The sequence below is a fragment of the Canis lupus genome, chromosome 21 (assembly GCF_048164855.1).
Source record: "Canis lupus baileyi chromosome 21, mCanLup2.hap1, whole genome shotgun sequence".
Lineage (NCBI taxonomy): Eukaryota > Metazoa > Chordata > Mammalia > Carnivora > Canidae > Canis > Canis lupus.
In genome coordinates this window covers 39548324-39565372 of record NC_132858.1, presented here as the reverse complement: position 1 = coordinate 39565372, position 17049 = coordinate 39548324, and the positions used below count along the sequence as shown (strand labels likewise).

General features: G+C 41.6%; 2 protein-coding genes and 1 long non-coding RNA gene across 6 annotated transcripts in view; 2 read left to right on the top strand and 1 right to left on the bottom strand.

Moving 5' to 3' along the window:
* Positions 1 to 2496, top strand: part of DNAJC2 (DnaJ heat shock protein family (Hsp40) member C2) — a 39529-nt gene extending 37033 nt beyond the window's left edge. For all 4 annotated transcript variants that reach the window (XM_072791477.1, XM_072791478.1, XM_072791480.1 and 1 more), the window contains 2 exons: positions 1970 to 2124; positions 2363 to 2496. In XM_072791477.1, the coding sequence (XP_072647578.1) occupies positions 1970 to 2124; positions 2363 to 2437 (230 nt within the window). In that variant the 3' untranslated portion in view covers positions 2438 to 2496. The remainder of the gene's footprint in view (positions 1 to 1969; positions 2125 to 2362) is intronic.
* On the bottom strand, positions 2450 to 15348 carry PMPCB (peptidase, mitochondrial processing subunit beta). Its single transcript, XM_072791482.1, has 13 exons — positions 15163 to 15348; positions 14482 to 14622; positions 13481 to 13567; positions 12764 to 12893; positions 9775 to 9973; positions 9295 to 9374; positions 6441 to 6553; positions 5310 to 5453; positions 4169 to 4329; positions 3262 to 3347; positions 3093 to 3181; positions 2855 to 2930; positions 2450 to 2772 (listed from the first exon to the last, which is right to left on the bottom strand). The coding sequence occupies exons 1-13, from the start codon at positions 15331 to 15333 to the stop codon at positions 2708 to 2710; spliced, it is 1542 nt and encodes a 513-aa protein (XP_072647583.1). The 5' UTR covers positions 15334 to 15348; the 3' UTR covers positions 2450 to 2707.
* A 15-nt stretch (positions 15349 to 15363) lies between these two features.
* On the top strand, positions 15364 to 16899 carry LOC140613048 (uncharacterized). Its single transcript, XR_012014159.1, has 2 exons — positions 15364 to 15497; positions 16300 to 16899. It is a non-coding gene; the product is annotated as an uncharacterized lncRNA (long non-coding RNA).
* The last annotated feature ends 150 nt before the right edge of the window (positions 16900 to 17049 follow it).

Below are 17049 nucleotides of genomic sequence, written 5' to 3'. Positions count from 1 at the left end.
TGCTAGCCATGTGCTCACACTGTGATAATGGAAAGCAAGCATATCTAGGACATTCACAGATTGACTTCACCCAACACCACTGTGAACTGCAGTTCTTCCGTTTCAGATGCGTTAGCGGAGGGGCTGGGTTCGTTTAACAAATTTTGCTAATCAGTATTAAAGGATATTTAGGGGGCCAGCTGAAATTTGAATGAGGTCTACAGACTAGATAATAGTATTTTATCAAGCTTAATTTCCAGACTTTGAAAAATACCCTATAATTAAGGAAATGTTCTTAAGGAAAAATGAGGGAGTAAAGAGCATCATGTCTACAACTTAACATGGTTCAGAATAAATTACCTCTGTTAATATAGAAAAAAAGCAAGCATGGTAAAGATTATGTTCAGATTTGGGGAATCTGAGTAACATGTACAGGGGTTATTTCAAAATTAAACTTAGTTAAAACCTGTTAGGGTGCTGACGTCTCGGTGTTATAGCTAATTTGATTACCTTGGACTAATGTGCTTCAAACTGTAAATTATGGCCCATAGATGGGTCACAAATAGCAAATATCAGAGTGCATTCATTATACCTTATTTTAAAAAGTGGGCATTATTTGTAAAACTTTTGTCCATGTTTTACATGTGCATTTAGGGTGTGTGACTCTTTTCTGTGAGTAGTAACAAAAATGTAGAAAGTTCTATTTCACTTGCTACATTTGTGAGCCACCAATCTCTTCTCCCCCCTAAACTAATCTTGGGATATGCTTTCCAGGTCAGTTCCAAATATGTTTCGGCATTAACTAACTCTATGTGATAACCTATCCCTGTCCTCTAAGTCCCACTTTTCCTGTATTCTTAATCTGGTACTATCCCAAAATTTCAGTATTAAAGAGGCTTATTTTGTATTAAAAAAAAATCACACTGTGATTGCAAAAATCAGTGTTTCTGGGGTTTTTTTTGTGTAGGCTGGGCATTATTTAGGCGGTTTTAAGGTAAGTCACAAAGGGAAGTTCCAGAACACGCAGAGGGCACTCTAAAGGGAGTTTTCCTCTCCCTGTGTCCTCTCCCTGTGTCTTTGTTCCCAGAGAGGAAATGAGTTCAATCTGTGGTGTTAAATGTGGGCCTGAGACCAATGAAAAGAAATTCCACAAAGGGCTTCCTGGAATTAAAAGCTGACTTCAGCTTTTTAACAATTTAGCATTTTCATTTTCCTACAGAAATGTGATATGTAATACTTACATCCTTAGGAAGACCTACATTTTCTGATACCTGTAGGTCTTGTCAAGCACAAAGAGGTTAGTTTAGTAGAGTAGTAGCTACAAAAGAACTTGATGGATGGATGTGAAAATGCCACACTGGAACACAGAATCTAATGCCCCTGGAGCACTGAAGCCTTGGGCGTTTAATTTTGCTAGGTTCTTTCCTCCAGTATACAAAGAGAATGTTTTTCAGGGTCTCACCCACCTAAAGTTTGAGGCAGCTCTTATATGACTTGTGCTTTTTTGAACCAGTGTGGTAGGATATTTATTAGGTTGTAAGAGACCAGGAACATAAGGCAGATATTTGAGATATTTTAGGGAATGTGAGCTATCCTAAAAGTTTCTTCAAAATTACCACAGATTTGAATAGATACCTGTGCACCAGAAGACTCCCCCGGGAAGGTGCTGCAACAGAATTTTCTTTTTTTTTTTTTTTCAGAATTTTCTATCAAAATAAGAGGTTTCAGGAGATCCCTGAGTGGCTCAGTGCCTGCCTTTGGCACAGGGCACGATCCTAGAGTCCCGGGATTGAGTCCCGCGTCTGGCTCCCGGCATGGAGCCTGCTTCTCCCTCCTCCTGTGTCTCTGCCTCTCTCTCTCTCTATCATAAATAAATAAATAAATCTTAAAAAAAATTTTTTTTTGAAATAAGTGGACTGGCTTCTCTGTACCACTTTCTTTAAAAAATAAATAAAATAAGAGGTTTCAAATAGAAATTTTTCTTGAACAGGCCCATGCACAGATTTCACCCCTTGGACAACGGAAGAACAGAAGCTTTTGGAACAGGCTTTAAAAACATACCCAGTAAATACACCTGAAAGATGGGAAAAAATAGCAGAAGCAGTGCCTGGCAGGACAAAGAAGGACTGCATGAAGCGATATAAGGTGATCGACTTTTCAGAGCTTATGGATTTGATTCCATTACCATTTAAATTATATTCCAAAGAAATGACAAACCTTGAAGCTTTCTAGCCTGGCAGTTAGTAAAAATAAGCCTTTCCATTGGTGTCTTAATTATAGATTTACCCAATGAGAATGTTTTACATAATTGTACCAAAGCAAATATTAGGAAAGTATGCAAATTCTGACAACATCTTAAACTAACACCTTTCTCCCCTCTTAGGAACTTGTCGAGATGGTAAAAGCAAAGAAAGCTGCTCAAGAGCAAGTGCTGAATGCAAGTAGAGCCAAGAAATGACTTATGACAATCTTTGTTGTGTGTGCATTTTTATAATAAAACTGAAAATATTGTACAAATTTTCATTCTTAAGATTATAGTGATGATTTGAAAGTGTGATGTACCATTCACTGTGGTGGTCTTATCCTTCCAAAGTCTGATGCAGTAGTTGTTCACTCAAATTTCCAAGTACATGTTTTTATTTTTTTCTTTAGGGACTGGTAGCTTAAAACTTGCAGATCAGTTAGCTTTATAAATATACATGTCCAAAATATTTAGAATAGGAGCATTTTAATCACGAAGCCAGCACATGTTCCTGCGAATCTGGTTAAAGTCTGGCAGTTGTTCAATGGGACCTAAGGATTAAAAGAAGACAGAAAGTGAATAAAAGACCAGTACTTAGGCACTCTGTGCGGAGAGAACAGGAGCCGGGCTTACCAACAGCAGCAAGAGCTGGACTCTTATCATAAATATATTTGGTGCACACTTCTTGAATTGTCTCAGCATTTACAGCCTGAAATAGAGAAGATACCGGCATTCAGAGTTTTTTATGGTAAAGACAAAGTCTATACCTGGAACTTTTTAGAACTAAAGCAGGGATTTAAGATACATACTTTTCAGCTTTTGTAACAAGGAACTTTTCTACAAGCCCCTATAGTATCTAGAGACTACTCACATCAATTCTTGCTTCAAGCTCAGGGATGGGAATTCTTCTGTTATAGCATAACATTTGCCTACCAATATCTTCACAGATTGGAGTGGAACCTGTTTAAAAACAGAAGGAAAAACTAAATATTGGAATACAGATCAACCATATGAGAACAGAATTAGGTCTTTATTCTTACCGTCAAGCTGCAACAACATGTTTGTTTTCAGAAGATTTTTGGCTCGTGCAACTTCACTTTCAGTTATACTTGTACAGAGTCGCATCCTAAAACCATTTGGAAAAATCAGAATGTCAAGTAGTTTGAAAATGTTATGTGCTTTTTGAATTAATGTCTTAAAGATATGATGCTGTAGTCCACATCCTATACCAAGACATAGAAGTGATTAGGACTTCAACTCGGTAGCTACACACAAGCTAAAATATCATGGATTCTTTTCCCAGGATCATTAATCTCTCAAAAGTAGTATGATTACAGATAGCATTTCAATATAACATGAAAATAGGCTGACCACATTTTGAGAAATGTTACAATCGTTTTGAGACTTCCCAATCCCCATGCTAGGATCTGACATGCTAGAGGATGGGTCTGGAGGCCACTAGTTTCTCAAAAGAATCCAGCTGAATCTAATAATTACCCAGTTGATGAGATTTATAGACCTGTAAGCCATTTCAGAATGGTGGAGGAGAGGAACCAGAGCTAAGAAAAAATTTTCCAAGCAGCATCAGACTTTCTGTCTCTGTCTCAAGGCACTAGTTCGGAGTAAAACAATACATTTTTCTTTTAGCAATGACAACTTTGGATTCATTTGCATAACACCACCTTTCCAAGACAGATAACTTATAGACATACTTTCCAAACAAACTTTTAGGATCTCCTTTCTTAAGTAATCTGTTTAAGGATTAAGAATTTCCTCTAGTTAAGTCTGCTACACATGAGACTTAGATCTTTAAAAACATGGCAAACACTGCTATTCTTCAGTCTTATTCTCTTGATTAAATGCTGACATCATCAAAACCAATCACCAACCATGTGAGGCGGAAACTAGTTTAAAAGTGTGAATTCTAAGCAAGATTCATGTTCTCACCATTCTTTTTGAACAACATGTAGCATGTCCGCAATGGTGGCTGGTTCACAAACCATATAGATTCCCCATAATCCTGTATCTGTGTAGGAAGTGTTGAAGGACTGGAAGCTATGACAGAGGTTGCCATGACAGGTGAGTTGGGCCAGCTTGCTAGACAGATTCTGTAAGGAAAAAATTTGTCCAAGACATCTATAGGTATATGTGCCCAAATTACCAGAAAGAAAAATGAGTCCTATGGCAAATAGTGAATGCCCCCCAGAGACTGTTTGTTTCATCTAGCAACATCTCAACAAGAACTTAAAATTCAAGGAGACTTAAGTCCTCAGAAAGTCACGATGTAAAAGCAGTGAAATCTTTTAATTAACATAGTAGCCCCACCACCTCTAACGTAATTCACTGCTGTTATCAACCCAATTTGCAGGGCTCTTGGCTGTGTATGCTTAAAGATTTGAAAATCTATTACATGTGAATCCTAAGATATTTATATGAACTATTTTCTGCTGAAATCTTGAGTACAAACATACTTTGTATTTTGAATTTTAGAAGAGTTACAAAAATAGTACAAGAAATTCCCTTTATCCAAATTCCCTAAGAACTGTTACTTCACCATGTTTATCATTAACAAATTTTCTCAGCTGTTTGAGTACAGAGATCTGATTTTTTACCCTTAAATGTTTTGTGTACACGTCTGAAAAACAAGGAAATTAGCCTCCATACAGAATATTAACATTGATATGATACTATTAGTGCATTCTATCCTTATTCAAATTTTACTACTTATCCAACTTACAAACTTTATTATATACACACAAAAAATTTTTTCTGGCCCAGGACACAATCCAGGATCAGTTTATTTATTTTTTTAATAATAAATTTATTTTTTATTGGTGTTCAATTTGCCAACATACAGAATAACACCCAGTGCTCATCCCGTCAAGTGCCCCCCTCAGTGCCCGCCACCCAGTCACCCCCACTTCCTGCCCTCCCCTTCCACCACCCCTAGTTCATTTCCCAGAGTTAGGAGTCTTTATGTTCTGTCTCCCTTTCTGATATTCAGGATCAGTTTATATTTTACAAGTCTAGTCACAGTAAAGTTCCACCTTGTCATTTATTATGGAAAATCATTTTTAAAATAACTTACCATTCCTCCCCCAAAAGAGCGATCCCAGTTGCCAATGAGTGTGTTTGCAACCATGAGACAGATTGTATCTGGATGTGCCCAACCAACGGCCTCAACAGCTACTGCAAGATGTGCCAAAGGCATCTTGTCGTCCCTCACTCGAATCTAGTTAGGAAACAAAACAAAACTCCAGTTAAGCCTGCCACTGTTTAATAGGCTTAATAAGAAAGAGGATTTAATCATGCCACCACCATGTTACATTGAACAATCTAATCTGGAAAAATTTCTTGGGTTCTGGAAAGAACACCTCACCAAAAGGTCTCCAAATGAAATACTACAGACAGCCACCAGAGGACTGATGACGTGGTCAAAAAGTATTAGGTTATTTCACTGGTAGAAATCAGTACTATTCTAATACTGACATAACAGGCTTATTTTTGTGCCACTGATGCTACACAGCCCTGTGCCTCTACCAACATCAGACACCTCTCTCCATGTACTTTCAGTATCATCCCTAATGTGGCAAAGGAGGCCTCTGATGAGCTTCAGGCTACAGCTGACAAGTAGCCAATTCTCACAGAAATATACTGTGGGCAGAACTTAACCAGGAGTAAACCCAAGATGAAAGTCAAAATTTGGGGCATTTTAAGAATAACATTTTTATACCTCACAATATATAAATGGGCATAGCGTCAAAGAAAAAGCACAAAAAGCAAATTACAACATTTCTCTCAAAACCGTGCTTCCTTAGGAAAGAGAGGTGGTTAATAATATGGAATATAAGCACGTGAATACAACCTCTTCCCTTTTTTTTTTTTTATAATGTTTTAAAATTTTTTATTCATTTATTCATGAGAGACACAGAGAGGGAGAGAGAGGCAGAGACACAGGCAGAAGGTGAAACAGGCTCCATGCAGGGAGCCCGACATGGGATTCGATCCTGGGACTCCAGGATCACACCCCGGGCCAAAGGCAGGCACCAAACCGCTGAGCCACCCAGGGATCCCACCTCTTCCCTTTTTAATTTAAGCCTCTGGTTTCTTCCATTTTACTCCTGTTAGAAACAAGCACATTTTGTATACTCATTCATAAATACAACACAAGAAACCCAAAGGGCTAAATATAAATACTAGCTAAGGAGGCTCGCCCTACCTCACTTCCTGTGAATTTGCAGGGAGGCAGAGCTGGTATTTCTCCTTTGTGTGTGGACAAAGAATCACCAAAATGAAATTTTGCTAACTCAAGCAGTTCATCATGGGAAACTCCTAAATTGAAGGAAAATATTTCATATATCTAGTAGCAACACAACCTAAAGCAGACAACTAACTGCCAAGCTTTGTTAGTAAGCTCAAGGTGGTATAATGTGCTTAAAGCCATTAAAGAGTAAGCTCACAGCACACTTTCCTTGCTATTATAAGGTTAGGGGTTGCACAGCTTTCTTAGTCTGTAGAATAATTAACAGTTTTCATCAACATAAATTCACAGCTGAAGATGGTAAATACGACATTCCATACAAAATCATGTTAAGTTACTTAAAGTCCCAAAATGCAAATTAGCAAAAACACTTTTCAGTACTTTTTAAGATTTACTTATTCATTCATTCATTCATTCATTCATGATAGATACACACACACACACAGAGAGAGAGAGGCAGAGACACAGGCAGAGGGAGAAGCAGGCTCCGTGCTGGGAGCCTGACGCGGGACTCGATCCCGGGGCTCCAGGATCACGCCCTGGGCCAAAGGTAGGCGCTAAACTGCCGAGCCACCCAGGGATCCCTCAGTACATTTTTTTAAAGTGGAAAAGAATATAAATATGAGTGTTCTCTGAGCTCTGCTATCAGAATTCAGGAATAAAATAATTGCATCTAAATTTCTGAATAAATCCAGAGCTATCCAAATATTCACTGCTGGCCATCCAAAACTTGAGAAGAATAGGTTCTATATACATGACTATTCAAACTCATGACCCAAACACAGTCAGTGAAGGATTCTTAAACACAAAGACAAATTTAGAAAACAAATTTAGGTATGCAGCAAGTGCTTTAAAAAATATTCCTCCGGGGATCCCTGGGTGGCACAGCGGTTTGGCGCCTGCCTTTGGCCCAGGGCGCGATCCTGGAGACCCGGGATCGAATCCCACATCGGGATCCCAGTGCATGGAGCCTGCTTCTCCCTCTGCCTGTGTCTCTGCCTCTCTCTCTATCATAAGTAAATAAAAATTAAAAAAAAAAAAAAATTCCTCCAAGGGTTCTTCATAGGAAACATTCCTTTAGAATGTAAAAGTACAACTTACACCCATATTTCCCAAACAAATCTGGTACAAAACAAGACCATGTATGATTGATTGCATGTTTTCAGAAGCACTGTGTAGGAGAGCCACCCTGGCTATCAATCCAGAGGGTGATGAAACACCAGGAAGACCCTGGTGTCCCAAGAATGACAAGCAGAGAGTGAAAAATCATGGACGTGCACACAGTTCTCAGCACCTGACGACACAAACTTCCACTGTTTTATTACTAAGTTCACCTACAGTCCTCCTGATTGGACATTTCAGGTGCTCAGTTCCTGCTCCAAAACCTCTGCGTTTCCTTATCCATAACGCAGGGAGCCAGTAATTTTTTTTAACAAAGCTAGTTCTGGTCTTTTTCACTGAATTTAAGACGCAGTTGTTTATAAGGTTCATCATTTATGTACCAAGATAGATTGCCGATAATTCACATAGGACAGGCCATTAACTGTAAGATATCCCAACTCTAGCAATGTCAAAATGAACCCATGAACTATGATAAAACCCGCTGTGTCCATATGCCACCAACAATAACAGAGACATTCCAAAGAGCACAGTGGTTGAGGCTTCCTCTGTCTTCCTGTTTCTCAGGCAGTTTCAACTGTGGGCTCCACCCCCACGCCCCCACTCAGCACCAGCCATTTTAGAATTCTCCTGAGATTCTCTTAAATTCTCTTGAGATAGAGGGAACTGCCTACTATTACAAAGGTCACATGATTTAGTTTCAGAGGCCAATGAATAACATGTTAGAGATATACTTAACCATCATTTTCATTTTCTCTATTATTCCCAAGTAATTAGCACAGAAATCTATCCAAGGCAACTAGATTTTTAATTTACTATCATTTCTAAAAAGAGAAATTAAATTTACACAAAAGAACACCGTCTATCTTTGTCTTGCCCTAAAAAGACCAAGAGTAAATAAACTGGAAACCAATAAAATATACTGTTTGCCTAAATTCAGACTGCCAGGAAATCCAGCAGAATCTAACAGGAATTTTCTTCCATCCACTGGCTTCAAAACCCATCCCCAAGGAAGCCTTGTCCTAATGCCGTCTGCATGTTTGGGTTCCCATTAAACACTCTCATGGTTCCCTATAAACTTCCCTTTCTCAGTAACTACATCTACTGAGTGAATGAACAAATCAAAGGATGAACAACATACCCATTTCATGCCTGACCAAGGATGAAGTTGGTTCTCAATAATTTAAAATCTCAAGAGATTCCCAAACTCTAACACACCTTCTTGCAAATGCCATTAACTCCCAGTTTGTTCATTTGCCCCTTTCCTTGCAAGTAAATTCCATTATGTGTGTACACCTACGTAAATTTTTCTATTAAAAAACTTCTACTGAAGAGAAGACAGGAAAAGTTGATTTCCAGTGCTCCACATTTCCTTTAAACAGCATATCAAATAATTTGCTTGGTAAATAAAAAATCCCAAGACATATCCCAACAGGATCCAAGTAATAAGCACATCACTCTATGTGTTTCAAACAGACAGAGGGACGCCTGGGTGGCTCAGCGGTTGGGTGCCTGCCTTTGGCTCAAGTCATGATCCCAGGCTGCGGGATCGAGTGCCATGTTGGCTCCCTGCAAGGAGCCTGCTTCTCCCTCTGCCTGTGTCTCTGCCCCCGCCCCCTCTCATGAATAAATAAATAAATCTTTAAAACAATAAGAAATAAAATAAAACATAAAGAAATTTAAATCAACTAACCTCCAGCAGCAGCAAGTACTATTCTTGGCCCCTTATAATGTGTGGTTATATAATCCACCAAGTCCTTACGATTTATAGATCTGTAAATGGAGTAAGAATAGCAATATAAAAGAAAACTAAAAGGCACTGATCTTCACATAATACACACCTCACATTAAATTGGCCCTTAAAGCCTCTAAGTTAAATGGCAGTCAGAAATGAGATAAAGGTAACAAGTATCAGAACAAGTTCAACTTTTTTATATCAAAAAAAAAAAAAAAATCCAATACCATCACTTGTTATTTCAGTAGTAACCATGAGCCCCTGATACCTGAGAGTTAGGTGGGGCTAAAATATAGCTAACTAGTTTCATCTGGAATATCAGGGAAGAAAAAAGTACATTTTGAAACACACTTTTTGAATGTTTCTGAATGTTCATTTTCAAAACTCAAATTTTTCTCCAAAAAAAAAAAAAAAAAAAATCCTGAGAATTTTACCTACTTGATATTTTCAGTTGGTCCCAAAATTGTCCGTCCAAGTGCAGTATTTTGATAAGCTGTGGCATGAAGATAATCAAAAACAACTTCCTGTAAATTGGTTTCAACTTCCTGCATCTCTCTAAGGATTACTCCACGTTCACGTTCAATCTCTGCTTCTCCCAATGTGCTGTTTTGTATTATATCAGCAAGAATTTCTACAGCTAATTGAAAATAAAGCAAGAAACACCAAGAATCTTAATTTTCAATATTAAGATTAAACTAGCATCAGAAACCACGACACTGATCATCCTTCGATTCTGACTAAATAATTAAACCACAAAGAAACAAATTTTTCTATACATTCAATATACCTACAAGGACACTATTAAAATTAAAAATATAAAACATAGGGCAGACCGGGTGGCTCAGCGGTTTAGCGCCGCCTTCGGCCCAGGGTGTGATCCTGGAGTCCCGAGATCGAGTCCCACATCGGGCTCCCTGCATGGAGCCTGCTTCTCCCTCTGCCTGTGTCTCGACCTCTCTCACTTTCTCCCTCTCTGTGTCTCTCATTAATAATTAAATAAAATCTTAAAAAAATTTTTTTTTAATTTCTTTACTGCAAACTTTTGTTCCTTTTAAGTTCACTTTAAGGGGCCTTGTCTCAGAAGCAATTAGGTTACATTCCAACTATCATTAGTTACCTCTAGACTGCCCTCATTTTGCCCATGAGGAAAAAAGACTGCCACACCAAAGTATGTTGGGGCAGAAATCATGACCAAAGGAAGGGAAAAAATTATCTGCAAAAATCAAATAAAAACCATCTGTCCAGACGAGAACCAGAGGCCATGTGGGTGCCCAAGAGCCCAAAGACATGGGAGGACAAGGAATCCTGTGTGAAGACTCTATTTTATGTAGAATTGGTAGTCTGGACTGGTATTTGTTCAAGTGGGAGTTCAAATTCCCTGGAATTTGTTTTAATCAGAATCTTTTTAACATATGTTTGATATTCTATGTGTTTAGTACATGTATTTAATTTGTAAATATACCTATCCTGATGTATAACCAAATCTCTTACCGACAAGGATGGGTGATCATGGACATTTGGGAAAGCCTTAGTCTGAATATCTTGTTATGACCTCATACACCAGGCTTCACCCAACAGAGGGGATAAAAACCGTAAGCAAACTCCCTGAAAGAGCTACTTCAGAGAGCACTTCCGATCAAGAAGGTTCCTGGCTTTTCCACTGCACTGGCAGGGGCTCTGTCCTTCCCAACCGGAAGCCAGGAGGAAAAAAGTGGTTTCTCCCTTGTCTTGTCCTCTCTCTAGCCCTCTTTTTTTGCTTTCCCTGCTGTTTCCTGTGTAAAAAGAGAGGGATGAGCTAGAATAAACAACCCTTTAGAGCAGCCTGGTCTACCCTCTGTTGTTAATCCCTAACTAGTCCTAGAGTAAAACATTTCTGAGGAAATCATTAAGAATCTTACCAATTTTTTACAAGTCAAACCAAAACATGCTCCCCACTATTGTCATTTTAATTGGTTATAATGCAAGTTAAACTACCATGTTATAAAATTTTTATTTTATTTACTTGCAGGTGGTAGTTTGTTTTTGTATAGAACAGGGAAATTAAAAAAAAAAAAAATGCTCCTAATAACCAGAGCAATTAGGCAAGAAAATGAAATAGAAGGTATCCAAATTAGAAACAAGCAAAGCTGTCATAACATACATTGAAAACCCTAAAGATTCCATCAAAAAAAAAAAAAAAAAAAAAAAACTTTAGAATGAATAAATCCAGTAAAGTTGCAGGATGCAAAATCAAAATATAAAAACCTGTTGCATTTCTATACAATAATAACAAACTAGCAGAAAGAAAAACTAAGAAAACAATCTCATTTACAACTGCATCCAAAAGAAATATCCAGGATTAAACTTATGAAGGAGGTAAGAGACCTAAACTCTGAATATTACAAGACATTAAGGAAAGAAACTGAAGATGACACAAGTAAATGGAAAGCTCTTCCATTGGGATTGGGAGAATATTCAAATGCCCATCACTAACCCAAGCAATCTTGGGTTGGGAGAATATTCAAATGCCCATCACTAACCCAAGCAATCTACAGATTCAATGCAATCTCTACCAAAATTCCAGTGGCACTTTTCACAGGATTAAAACAAAGAATCTTAAAATTTGTATCAAACCACAAAACGTCCCAAAGAGCCAAAGCAATCTTGAGAAAGAACAAAGCTGGAGACATCATACTCCCTTCCCTTCAAACTCTATTACAGAGCTACAGTAATCAAAACAGTATATATTGGCATAGAAATAGATACACAGAAGAATAGAACAGAGAACCCAGAAATACACCCACACATGTATGGTCAATTAATTTACAACAATGGAATCAAGAATATGCACAGGAAAAGGACAGTTTCTTCAATAAATGCTGTTGGGAAACTGGAGAGCCACATCCAAAAGAATGAAACTATCATTATCTAACACACTACACAAAAACTAACTAAAAATGGGTTAAAGGCTTGAACATTAAGATCTGAAACTATACAACTGCTAGAAGAAAACATAGGCAGTAAAGTACCTTGACAGAGGTCTTAGCAATTTTTTTTATTTTTATTTTTTATTTTTGAAACTGACAACAAAATAAAAAACAAGTGAGACTACATCACACTAAAAAACTTCTGCACTGCAAAGGAAATCATCAACAAACTGCAAAAGCATTAAAACTGTTTCACTACACACATAAGGATCTGGAAAAAGTATTTTTGAAACAAGTGCTAGAGCCTGGTTTGTACGAGTCTTGCAACTTACAACTATTTGATATCATTTGTCATACTTAGAGAATAAAAATAAAAAATAGGTGCCCCCTCACCCAGAATTTGATTTTTTTTTTTCACATTTCTAAGGGTTACTCTTTCACAACAGACATAGTAAAAACAGTACTAGAGTATTTTTGAACCTGTGGAAATTACCTAACTGCAGTATACATAGTGACAATACCTCTTGGCAAATCCTTAGAGAATGCTTTGGCATAATACACAGTCTGCTCTCTGGAAGTATAGGCATTGAGATGAGCACCCATGTTTTCAATCTCAAGTTCCAGATCTAATTGGGATCTCTTTTTAGTGCCCTGAAACAAAGAAGAAGACGAAAATTATGATACCTTCCTTTCTTTCTCACCTATTCTAAGCACTTCAGACAACGAATTTGAGGACATAAGCATCATCAGTTTCATGCAAGGACCGACTCTGATTCCTAAAATGCATCGGGTCTCAAAAACAATGGTATACTTTCAGATAACCCTTACATGCCAAGAGAAAATCCTTGTTTCAACTCTACAAAGCAAATTTCAGTAATTATTTCAGGTAATTATCCTGGAAAAAAAAAGATTAAATACATAAAACATACTATACTATTAGGGGTGCTTGGGTGGCTCAGTCCATTGAGCATCCGACTTCATTTCAGTTCAGGTCACGATTTCAGGGTCATGAGATCAAGCCCTGTGTGGGGCTCTGCGCTCAGCCAGGAGTCTGCTGGAGATTCTCTCCCTTTGCCCCTCCTGACCCCAGGCGCACACATGCATTCTCCCTCTCAAATAAATCTAAAAAAAAATACATATGTACACAAACCAGGCTACTGAAGTAGTTCTCTTTGCCTCAGAATGAGATTTTGTGCTTGATGCCTCTTAAAGAAAATTCATAAAATCTTACAACTTGCCTTGAAAGCCATATGCTCCAAAAAGTGAGCAGTGCCATTATTCTTCTCATTTTCATATCGACTTCCGGCGTCAATCCAGAGCCCAACCTTAATGCAGTCAAGGAAAAATTAAATAAAACATCATTTTCTTTATGGGGGGGGGGGGGGGGGAATGGAAGTGGAGAGAGAGGGCAGGCTCCTTCCTTTTATTGGCAAATGCTTTCCAGTCCTAACACTAAAGATTTTTTTACTTCAGTGGATTGACAACACATTCCAGTGGACGATGAGATTTAAAAATGTTGGTCTTTGGGCTTTTCCTGGAAGCTAAAGTTATCCACTTGCCAATTTTACTGAGGACCCAGATTTGTAGCCCAACTTGTTAGTACAGCCAACGGACAACTACAGTTATAAAGAACATCAGAGACTGTCAGGAAATCTAGGTTCAAATCCTGGCTCTGTCATGTCTTAGCTCTGTGACCTTGGAAAAAAACATTTAACTTTGCTCAACTTGCCCCTCAATTGGGTGTGATTATGCCTACTACAAAGGACTGAAGATCAAACAGGACAATCTATGTAAGAACAGCTGGCACAGAGCAGCCTAAAGAACCTGCTTCTTGGGCAGCCCGGGTGGACCCTGCCGTTTTCAGCCCAGGGCGTGATCCCGGGGTCCGGGATCGAGTCCCGCGTCGGGCTCCCTGCAGGAGCCTCCTTCTCCCTCTGCCTTTGTCTCTGCCTCTGTCTCTTTCATGAATAAATAAAATCTTAAAAAAATAATAATAATAAAATAATGTGTTTCTTGGGACGCCTGGCTGGCTCAGTGGTTGAGCACCTGCCTTCAGCCCAGGGCCTGATCCTGGAGACCCGGGATCGAGTCCTGCGTCGGGCTCCCTGCAGGAGCCCTCTTTCCCCTCTGCCTGTATCTCTGCCTCTCTCTCTCTGCGTCTCTCATGAAGCAATAAATAAAATCTTACAAAAGGAATCGACCTGCTGTCCCCAGAGAAGGGGTCGCCGTCATCACGTACCGTGCACGTCGAGAGCCCAGAGTCCTCGGAGGCCACTCGGAGTCCATTGTCCAGACGCGTTACTCGCGTCTCAGGAACATTCAGAACCACCTGGGGAGCAGCCTGTGTACTTCTCCAGCGACTCCCTCCTAAACACAGCGACTGGTCGGGGGGGAGGAGGCGAGGCCGTCACTGGCCCGACCCCGCGCGCCGCTCAGAGCGCCAAGTCCGCCCCGGGGGCCCTCGTCTCTCCTCCACCCCCGCCGCCTCGGGGCCTCGCTCCGCACTCCTGCAGCCCGCACCTGGCGCCCCTCCTGCCCAACCCTTAGGGGAAAACCAGAAAGGACCCTCACGCGGAAGAAACCGCTTTTTATTTCAGCGCCTCCCCCAGAAACCTTTCCTATTCGGAGAGGAAGCCAAGGAGGCGCTGCGGGGCTGCGGGGCTTCGGGGCCGCTGCGGGGAGGGGAGGAGGGGAGGAGGAGTCGCTACGCGCGGCGCGGGCGCGGTTCCGGGCAAGCGGGGCGCCCTGGACACGCACGAGGGGAAGCGAGGCGGCCGCCCGCGGCCCTGGGGGAGTGAGCGGAGGCCCCGCGGCGGCGGGAGCTCAGCCTCGGGCTCAGAACCCCGCTCCGGCTCTGAAAGGCGGCTCCGTGCCACCACCCGGCCTTCAGGGCCGACTCCCGCCCGACCGGGCCCCTCACCGGCAGGCCGCGCGCGGGCGGCACCCACACACGCGGAGGGCGGCTCGCCCTCCCGGCGGCGCCTCCGACCGCGCGCCTCTCCGCGAAGGCCCAGGGCCGCCGCCGCGCTGCGGAGAACAGCCACCCCCGGGCCGCCGCCGACACCGCCGTCACCGCCGTCACCGCCGCCATCTCCGCTCGGGACCGCGAGGGGGATGTGCTTCCGGGGTCGTGACCCGAGGCCCGTGGCAGAGGCCGCGCCCCGCCTTCCGGCCGCGGCGGAAATGACGCTCCCTGGAGCGCCCGGGAAGACGCGGAGCGGGGCCTGCGGCTGGGCTCCCGGCACGAGCCGTCGGGTTAGCGGGAATGCGGGAGCCCCTGTGGCGCGGGAGGCTCCGGGGTGGAGCAGCTCAAGGTCGCCGCTGCGACCCATTGTCCCATCGGCCGTGGACTTGGTTAAGCCCAGGGCAAGCGACCCCAGACTGTCCCTAAGGAAGAGACACGGTGGTCGCGGCGGGAGGGTGGGTCGTCGACCTACTCCCTCTTCAGCCTTTTAGTCTGGTTCACTTCGTGCCACAGAGATTGCTCTTGCTGAGGCCACTGCTTGCTTCGCCGTGGAGGCTTCACGGACCGTGTCTCACGGCCCTAAAGGCGGAACGTCGTAGATCGGAAATTTTCCTCCTCCTTTTCATAGTTCCTTCTTTACTTTCTCAGGCAGTTCTTTACTCACAGATCACTTAATGAAACTAAAGTAATAAGCGCTGGGGCACCTGGGTGGCTTCTGCCTTTGGCCCAGGTCATGATCCCGGATCCTGGGATCGAGTCTCGCGTCGGGCTCCCTGCATGGGGCCTCCTTCTCCCTCTGCCTGAGTCTCTGCCTCTCTCTGTGTCTCTTATGAATGAATGAATTAATTAATTAATTAATGCTTTAAAAAAATAAAGTAAGCACTCTCCTAACTGCTATTCTTATGCGCATTTACAGATGTGGAAATTAAGGTAAAGTAAATGGCCTGAGGTCACCATGCCAACAAGAGGCGGTCTGGCTGCAAAGCCTGTGCTATTAAATTCTGAACCCTTTGCCCTGAAAGTTGGTGTTCTGCAGCCTGACGGACCTGGGCCTCTTCTGCACACTCTCCCCAACAGTTTCTATTCCCACAGGACTTCCCGGTCTATCTGGAGGCCTTTCTCCTGAGCACCAGGCCCAGGACTCAGCATTCAATGACTAGAAAACTGCACCTGACTCCCCTACTGGCAGCTCAAGATCAATTTGTCCAAACTTCAGTTCCTCTATGTCCAATGCAAAACAGCCAAGGAGACTTGCGATCATGAAGACATCCACACCAAAAACCTGGATCCGAGCCTTACCACCTCTCTTTTCTCCTCTCTGCATCCAACTGACACAACCCTCTCCTGCCTCTTGAATCTGTTCCAGCCCAGTGGTCACAGTTTTTCAGATTGTTGTCCAAAGGATCTTTTTAGAATGCAACTTTTAGCACGACAGTCCTATTATGAGAATTCCTCCAGTAACTCCGTGGTCAGGATAAAGTGGAGGCTCCTTAGTATAGGGCAGAGAGGGCCCTTAATGATCTGATTCCCACTTATGTTTCTGGACTCCTCTCTCTCCACCTCCCCTTGGTGCTGTGATTCACAGATTCAGCCCACAGGCTCTATTACATAATAAGGACAGCCAAGGTTATTCCTTCATGTTTCCAAAACAAATGTGTGTTAACTGTTAATAAAGAAATGCAAACATACAAATATATATACACAAATATTTAGGTATAATCACAGGAAGCACCTGGGAAATTTAAGCCCATTTTCACTTAAAATTAATTTGGAATGTCAAGGAAAATGACAGAATGACCTCTTTTTCTCATAGAGGAAATGAGAAAACTGGTTTTTAAAATG

Excerpts from the sequence above, each read along its gene's own strand:
- PMPCB (XM_072791482.1), bottom strand. The coding sequence starts at position 15,333 with ATGGCGGCGGTGACGGCGGTGACGGCGGTGTCGGCGGCGGCCCGGGGG. Across the intron at positions 4,330-5,309 it reads GCTCTTTTGGGGGAGGAATG|AATCTGTCTAGCAAGCTGGC; the intron begins GTAAGTTATTTT and ends TTTTCCTTACAG. Across the intron at positions 3,348-4,168 it reads CATGTTGTTCAAAAAGAATG|GATGCGACTCTGTACAAGTA; the intron begins GTGAGAACATGA and ends AAATGGTTTTAG.